General features: G+C 40.3%; 1 protein-coding gene across 1 annotated transcript; it reads left to right on the top strand.

The window, feature by feature from the left end:
- Positions 1-2400: 2400 nt before the first annotated feature.
- On the top strand, positions 2401-8604 carry LOC127508152 (E3 ubiquitin-protein ligase TRIM35-like). Its single transcript, XM_051885842.1, has 6 exons — positions 2401-3030; positions 4401-4496; positions 4731-4961; positions 5039-5061; positions 5143-5261; positions 7561-8604. The coding sequence occupies exons 1-6, from the start codon at positions 2635-2637 to the stop codon at positions 8049-8051; spliced, it is 1356 nt and encodes a 451-aa protein (XP_051741802.1). The 5' UTR covers positions 2401-2634; the 3' UTR covers positions 8052-8604.
- The last annotated feature ends 380 nt before the right edge of the window (positions 8605-8984 follow it).

The raw sequence follows: 8984 nt of genomic DNA, 5'->3' as shown, positions 1-8984 counted from the left end.
TATTGTGTTCACAGCAACAAGACAAACTGGAAACCAGTTATAGACTTTGATGCTGTGAATGTTGGGTCAAATCATTGCTCAATTCATTTAAAGATTCATCTTATTCGTTGGCAAAATTTATTTTATGAAACAAAGACAAGCTGAGCATGTCCTCTGAATGGGTGAAACCCTCAGGCTTGACTACAAGCTTCTCAGTGACATCATAATTATCATTATGTACATCAGTTTTAACATTTAGTGTAATTGCAGTCTCTAGGACTTCTGCATGGCAGCAGTTCTCCAGGACTGAGACAAAATTTCAACCAAATCTTTTCTTTTGAAAATTTTTAGTTTCACTACTGTGTTTTGTCCAGCTTTACATTTCACACACAAAGGATTACAGTGAGAGATTTTGTTCCTTGTTCTATTTTGGTTTATCCAATCACAAGATTTTTCACAAGTTAACATGACCATTTGCTTATTTTCAATGTTGCAACGTTGTTACAGCAAAGCAAATAAACATGTAGGTGGGCATTCTTCACCTCAGAATTTAGGTTTTAATTTACAGCCCTCTGTTGAGTACCAGAATAAAATTTGGATGATGTTATTCCAATTTAAGGTTAATCTCTTGTTGCGTAGGCAAACAAGGAGATCTTTAAAGTTAAAGCAAGGGATATCATTCCTCATCTACGCTGCCGCTATCATGTCCCTGATAAAATGTGGTTGTCTAATTCTCCAGCCCCACCGGATTTCGGTCTCCGGTCTTAATATGGGTATGCCGACCCATTCTACAAATGTGTCTATATGGGATGCATCTATCTTTCCCTCAACACTTCTAAAAGGCAAATAAGAACTATAATAAGGACTTACTACAACAGCTGAAGAAAGAAGAAGATCAAACCTTGCTTGTTGCAAATCCCTATTTTCCGCTGAAAAGACACTCGCCAACAGGATATGGGAGATCACGTCGGGGTCACCACTTGGAACCCCACATCGGCCCAAAAACGGAATCCGACGGCCTGGGCGAAGGTTAACGCGTGTATGTCTTTTCAGCGCATCTGTGAAGTTCACTTAATTTCACTCGTTTAATCTGATTCCAATTTTAAATGATTATTACTCTTAGGTATTGTTCCCAATTGGAAATTAATCATTTGTTATGTACTAATTTAGATTTTTGATTATTCTGGGTATCTCATATTTTCAATTATTCGTTCATTACAGACCCATATCACTTAGAAAAGTCACTTCGGCCGGTGAGTGCCTTTCACGATCACAAACTTGCCAGTTCTGATCTTAGTCAGAGGGTGCAGAGTTTACTAATGCATTTGAGTCGAATCGCCACATGCTTGTTCATACAAAAACACAGTTTTCTTAGTCACGATACTGCAACTTGCTAAGTCAGTTGATAGATAAAAATCAAAAAGTCCCATGATGTGCTCACATGCTCCTTTCATGGGCCTTTAGTTTGAATCTATCCTGACGCAGATTTGCGGAAATATGAACTCCAATAATCTACTGGTCATAATGATTTCAGAAGAATCCAGAGTAAATCATATATAACATTTTATTTGTCAAGTAAAAATGTATCATGTCAATTTCATAGTGGGACAATTAGAAGCCAATTCAGAAATAATAAATGCATAACATCAGTTGAAACGCACATGCACACAGTGGTGGATTAGTGTTTGAAGACACTTGTCCATCACTGTGTGGGGGTCTCTGGCTACAGAAAATCCCCCATGACTGCTTTGCACTTTACCTTATATACAGACCAGAACAAAAGGGTTGTAAATATTTATTACACCAACACCTGTTTTGGGGGGAGAGGAGTGGGTTTTTACAAGAGACACCACCCAAAAAGAGGACAGAATTCCCCTTAGTTTTCAATCTTCTTCATAATACCAGTGACTGCTGTGAAATTGAGACCATTTTACCAATCGCACTGAGACATTTAAAATGATACCAAACATGAAAGGAATAAACAATAGATACACCAGATACATTATACTTCTTGGAGAACTTTCAGTGACTTGAGTCAGGGGGAAAGGAAGGAGGGTGTGTGTGTGTGTGTGTGTGTGTGTGTGTGTGTGTGTGTGTGTGTGTGTGTAAGTGTGTGTTGGGGGGGGGGGGGGGGCTGTTGCATCCTGTAGATGTGTGAGGGCAAGGCGTTGTCCTACGCTATTTCTTTGAGATCTTCTCTCCAGATGAGTTTTATTGCTTTATTGCAGGGTGCTTGATCTCAGTTTTTGTCTTAGCAGGAAAATCAAGTCTTACATCATATTCTTTTTGATCAAATGTTTTCAGTTTTCTGCTATTTAATTTTGAATGCATTTTGTTCATTTTTAACCTGAAGAAATCCTGATGGAGTCATCTGACCTGTTTGAACACACCCATGTGATCATAAACTCCACCCTCTTACAACACTTTCCAGGAAGAGACTGACTCATTTCCACATTTCTGTCAAACTGACTCTCGTGTCTCAACAAAATCAATAAAGAATCAGCAATCAGTGGAGAATGAAGAAAAATGCTTTAAAGCAGGATTTTTGAGACATTTGTTTCTAAACAGACAGCAGATCTTTGTGAATCTCGTGGTTATTTTTGAAACCGTCGTTCTAAAAGTAAAGTTTAGATTGCTGGAGCTCAAACTGTGAAAATGGCTTCACTATCTGTAGAAGAACTTTCTTGTCCTGTGTGCTATGAAATCTTCAAGGCTCCTGTTTTTCTATCATGTAGTCACAGTGTCTGTAAAGAGTGTCTTCAACAGTTCTGGAGAACCAAGAAAACTCAGGAGTGTCCTGTCTGCAGGAGAAGATCCTCAAAAACTGAACCTCCTGCTAATCTTGCATTAAAAAACTTGTGTGAGTCGTTCCTGAAGGAGAGAAATGAGAGGAGTTCATCAGGATCTGAGGAGATCTGCAGTTTACACAGTGAGAAACTCAAACTCTTCTGTCTGGAGGACAAACAGCCTGTGTGTTTAGTGTGCTTTACTTCACAACAACACGTCAATCACACATTCAGACCCATCAGTGAAGTCGTTTCATCATATAAGGTAAGACAAATTACTCTTGTTTCACATGTAAAGGGACAATTACTCAACCTTCTGTCCCTCTAGTGATGTGCTTGCTACCTAAAAAAGTAACTAATAGTGTTACTTATACTTGTTATGAAAAGTAATGTGTTACGTTACGCAAATCCATTTTCACACAGATCCAATTGGTATTGGATAACTCTTTTGCTTCAATAAAAAATTTCTTTTTTTTTACAAATTCTACTTTGTGTTCACTCAGACTTCCTTTGTTATATAGTAGGTTTTAATTTCTGAATCAGTTTAGTTTGAGATGTTCACAAAAACATGGGCCACCATGGGCCACTCGATCCACAGCGTTGACATCAGCAAACCGCTCACCCACACGACACCATACACGCTGTCTGCCATCTGCCCTGTACGGTGAAAACCGGGATTCATCCGTGAAGAGAACACCTCTCCAAAGTGCCAGACACAATCGAATGTGAGCATTTGCCCACTCAAGTCGGTTACGACGACGAACTGCAGTCAGGTCGAGACCCCGATGAGGACGACGAGCATGCAGATGAGCTTCCCTGAGACGGTTTCTGACAGTTTGTGCAGAAATTCTTTGGTTATGCAAACCAATTGTTGCAGCAGCTGTCCGGGTGGCTGGTCTCAGACGATCTTGGAGGTGAAGATACTGGATGTGGAGGTCCTGGACTGGTGTGGTTACACGTGGTCTGCGAGGCCGGATGGATGTACTGCCAAATTCTCTAAAAAAACTCCTTTGGAGACGGCTTATGGTAGAGAAATGAACATTCAATTCATGGGCAACAGCTCTGGTGGACATTCCTGCAGTCAGCATGCCAATTGCACGCTCCCTCTAAACTTGTGACATCTGTGGCATTGTGCTGTGTGATAAAACTGCACATTTTAGAATGGCCTTTTATTGTGGCCAGCCTAAGGCACACCTGTGCAATAATCATGCTGTCTAATCAGCATCTTGATATGCCACACCTGTGAGGTAGATGGATTATCTCGGCTAAGGAGAAGTGCTCATTAACACAGATTTAGACAGATTTGTGAACAATATTTGAGAGAAATAGGCCTTTTGTGTACATAGAAAAAGTCTTAGATCTTTGAGTTCAGCTCATGAAAAATGGGGGCAAAAACAAAAGTGTTGCGGTTATAATTTTGTTCAGTGTAATAACAGCACTGACAGTGATCAGAGGAACATGTCTGATGTGTTTGATCAACAGGACGAGTGTCATAATTCATAATAATCTGTGTTGGTTGTTCACAAAAACAGAATAAATCAGGATGGGCCAAATACTTTTCCACAGCATTATCTGATCATATCACTGTCTTCTCTTCACTATAATCTGGTGTTTTATAATTTTGTTCAATTCTAGGAGGAGTTCAATACAGCACTGAAGTCCTTACAAGAGAAACTTCAACACAATGAAGAAATGAAAGGAGAGTTTGAGAAAACAGTTCAACACATCAAGGTGAGGAAACAAAATCAGAGTCATTTTCATTACAGCTGTAGGATCACTATATACACTTATGATCTGATATATTTAATATAATGGATTCCAGTTTATTATTTCTGTAAATGATGAGCATCAATCTGCTTCTGGATCCGTTATATGTCAGTATCTGAGTTTATCTCTGGTATTAATGATGTGAAGTGTTGATGTGTGTCGATTGAGATGATTGAAGTGAATGTGATCTGATTTCAGTCTCAAGCTGAGCACACAGAGTGTCAGATTAAACAGCAGTTTGAGAAGCTTCATCAGTTTCTCAGAGATGAAGAAGAAGCTACAATCACTGCACTGAGGGAGGAAGAGGAGCAGAAGGAGCAGATGATGAAGGAGAAGCTGGAGGAGATGAACAGACACATCTCAGCTCTTTCACACACAATCAAAGACATGGAGGAGATGATGAAAGCCAATGACGTCTGCTTTCTGAAGGTCTGATTTCAGATCATTGGTTGATCATTGGTTCATTGATTGAGTTCTTGATGATAAATGGTGTGTTTGTTCTGCAGGAGTTTCCAGTCTCAAAGGAAAGGTGAGTGATCTGCTCCTGTCTCTGGTCTCTCTGGTTCTGATCCAAAGCCACTGCAGTTCTGACTCCTGAATGTTCTTCCAGAGTCCAGAGCTCACAGCCGGATCCACAGATGGCTTCTGGAGCTTTGATTCATGTGCCACGTTACTTGGGCAACCTGCCGTTCAGAGTCTGGAAGAAGATGCAGGACATCGTCCAAAACAGTGAGTCTGACTGCAGAAGATCTGAGCTGGAAATGATGGATGGGTGGAGAGCTAAAGGTGCTTCATGATTGATAGGTAGATAGATAGATAGATAGATAGATAGATAGATAGATAGATTTAAATTTTTGTCAGTTGGAGTTTGAACAGTTTTGGCTCTTTTGAACATTCCATTTTGATCGTCATTTTTAGGAAAAGCGTGAGTCTGATCAGTTATAAAAGATAAGGTCTAAAGGTCTGAGTCAAGTTTGGTGATTGTTAGGAGGAGTTACAACTAGAAAATGTAGTCTCAGATTAATAGTATTAATTTCACAAGCCAACATAACTCAAACACAACAGACAGTAAGAATAAACTACACAGACTATATGAGGCAATAAAATGAAGATGATCAGATGCTGCTGAAGATCAGACACACACTTACAGTTTTTCCATCAACAACATAAATCTCATCAGATCTCATTGATTTATTGCTATTTTAACTTTCCCAAAGGATCAGTTTCTCTTGATGGACACAAATGTCTGAATCACACATTTAATGTTTGTAGTTGATGATGAAAATGAGTGTGAAACTACATTGAACAAAATTATAAATGCAACACTTTTGTTTTTGCCCCCATTTTTCAAGAGTTGAACTCAAAGATCTAAGACTTTTTCTATGTACACAAAAGGCCTATTTCTCTCAAGTATTGTTCACAAATCTGTCTAAATCTGTGTTAGTGAGCACTTCTCCTTTGCCGAGATAGTCCATCCACCTCACAGGTGTGGCATATCAAGATGCTGATTAGACAGCATGATTATTGCACAGGTGTGCCTTAGGCTGGCCACAATAAAAGGCCATTCTAAAATGTGCAGTTTTACTGTATTGGGGGGCCGAAAACCAGTCAGTATCTGGTCTGACCACCATTTGGCTCACACAATGCAACACATCTCCTTCGCATAGAGTTGATCAGGTTGTTGATTGTGGCCTGTGGATTGTTGGTCCACTCCTCTTCAATGGCTGTGCGAAGTTGCTGGATATTGGCAGGAACTGGATCACGCTGTCGTATTCGCCGATCCAGAGCATCCCAAACATGCTCAATGGGTGACATGTCCGGTGAGTATGCTGGCCATGCAAGAACTGGAATGTTTTCAGCTTCCAGGAATTGTGTACAGATCCTTGCAACATGGGGCCGTGCATTATCATGCTGCAACATGAGGTGATGGTCGTGGATGAATGGCACAACAATGGGCCTCAGGATCTCGTCACGGTATCTCTGTGCATTCAAAATGCCATCAATAAAATGCACCTGTGTTTGTTGTCCATAACATACGGCAGCCCATACCATAACCCCACCGCCACCATAGGCCACTCGATCCACAGCGTTGACATCAGCAAACCGCTCACCCACACGACACCATACACGCTGTCTGCCATCTGCCCTGTACGGTGAAAACCGGGATTCATCCGTGAAGAGAACACCTCTCCAAAGTGCCGGACGCCATCGAATGTGAGCATTTGCCCACTCAAGTCGGTTACGACGACGAACTGCAGTCAGGTCGAGACCCCGATGAGGACGACGAGCATGCAGATGAGCTTCCCTGAGACGGTTTCTGACAGTTTGTGCAGAAATTCTTTGGTTATGCAAACCGATTGTTGCAGCAGCTGTCCGGGTGGCTGGTCTCAGACGATCTTGGAGGTGAAGATACTGGATGTGGAGGTCCTGGACTGGTGTGGTTACACATGGTCTGCGAGGCCGGATGGATGTACTGCCAAATTCTCTAAAAAAACTCCTTTGGAGACGGCTTATGGTAGAGAAATGAACATTCAATTCATGGGCAACAGCTCTGGTGGACATTCCTGCAGTCAGCATGCCAACTGCACGCTCCCTCTAAACTTGCGACATCCGTGGCATTTTATTGTGGCCAGCCTAAGGCACACCTGTGCAATAATCATGCTGTCTAATCAGCATCTTGATATGCCACACCTGTGAGGTGGATGGATTATCTCAGCAAAGGAGAAGTGCTCACTAACACAGATTTAGACAGATTTGTGAACAATATTTGAGAGAAATAGGCCTTTTGTGTACATAGAAAAAGTCTTAGATCTTTGAGTTCAGCTCATGAAAAATGGGGGCAAAAACAAAAGTGTTGCGGTTATAATTTTGTTCAGTGTAATAACAGCACTGACAGTGATCAGAGGAACATGTCTGATGTGTTTGATCAACAGGACGAGTGTCATAATTCATAATAATCTGTGTTGGTTCACTCTTGATCATTATATGAACATCAGAATAAAAGCATCTGTTGATTGTGTCTCATCAGCTCCTGTCATTCTGGATCCAAACACTACGAATCCACGTCTCATCCTGTCTGATGATCTCAACTGTCTGAGATTCAATGGGAACAAACGGCCTCTTCCTGATAATCCAGAGAGATTTGACCATTATGAGTGTGTTCTGGGTTCAGAGGGGTTTAACTCAGGAACACACTGCTGGGATGTGGAGGTTAAAGAGAGTAAATACTGGATTCTTGGAGTAACTACAGCATCAAACCAGAGGAAGGGACAGGATTTATTTGACACTGATGTTTGGTGTGTGACATATGGATGGACTGTAGGTTCCGGTTTTCTTGTTAAACGTAAACTTGATCGTGTGAGAGTGAATCTGGATTATGACAGAGGAACGGTGTCATTCTCTGATCCTGTAACTAACACACATCTACACACATTCACAACCACCTTCACTGACACACTCTTTCCATTCTTCAGTTGTTATGATGGATCTCTGAGGATCTTAGCGGTCAATAGTCAGTAATCGTTACTCCTGTAGGTCTGGATCTTCCTGCTTTCATCATGTTTAATCCAGATCACACGAGTAAGAGTGCTGCCGGTCTGAATATCAGATCAGAATACAAGTACATTTATTCATCTTTTTAAAATGATGTGTCATGAATCTCCACCCATAACAGTATAGTAACTGCCTAGCAACCACCCAGAACACCCTAGCAACCATGTAGCAACACCCTGGAAAGCACACAGAACACCCTATCAACTGTATAGTGATGTGTGTTTTTGTGTGTCTGAGAGACAGCATGGACTCAAAACCTTCACACTTAAATCATTCAGACTTTCAAAAGGATAGACTTTCTCAAGCCAACATGAAAGTCTACTTACATTATAATATCATATTTTTCTAGTGTACCACTGAAAGAGTTCATTCAACACTTTTTTTAGTTTTTGTTCTTGATGAATAATTGTTTATTTCTGTTCTAAGGTTGAAATGATCATTTGTTGATTGAAGTAAATGGATGTAAAAGGTTCTTGCTGATCCACAATAAAGTTCAATGAAATATAAACACTTAATCTGATCATTTGTTCTGAGGCATACCTTTTTGCCGGCATGGGCTGAAGATTATATGATTCGAAATTGGACAAACCTTCTAGAAGTAATTCAAAGAAATATGATTTTAAAGAATATCATAATGGCAGACAGGAAGTTTGGCTGACTATGGCAAAATTGGCATCGATGTTCTCAACATGACCCACAGAATCAATTAAGATCAGTCTCATTACAATAGGCCACAAATTTTATAAAACTATTAGCATTTTTAAAAATACCATTATGACATGGTACCTTCAGAGCATCTGCCGATGGCACATACTGAGTTTTGTAATGGTACACCAATGCATTCATAAAATATAGAATTTTATATCTAATAATAATAATAATACATTTATTTTATATAGC

This window comes from Ctenopharyngodon idella, chromosome 3, assembly GCF_019924925.1.
Source record: "Ctenopharyngodon idella isolate HZGC_01 chromosome 3, HZGC01, whole genome shotgun sequence".
NCBI lineage: Eukaryota > Metazoa > Chordata > Actinopteri > Cypriniformes > Xenocyprididae > Ctenopharyngodon > Ctenopharyngodon idella.
The sequence above is the reverse complement of the archived record's forward strand: the minus strand, read 5'-3'. Positions and strand labels throughout refer to the sequence as shown.

Excerpts from the sequence above, each read along its gene's own strand:
- LOC127508152 (XM_051885842.1), top strand. The coding sequence starts at position 2,635 with ATGGCTTCACTATCTGTAGAAGAACTTTCTTGTCCTGTGTGCTATGAA. Across the intron at positions 3,031-4,400 it reads AAGTCGTTTCATCATATAAG|GAGGAGTTCAATACAGCACT; the intron begins GTAAGACAAATT and ends GTTCAATTCTAG. Across the intron at positions 5,262-7,560 it reads GCAGGACATCGTCCAAAACA|CTCCTGTCATTCTGGATCCA; the intron begins GTGAGTCTGACT and ends GTGTCTCATCAG.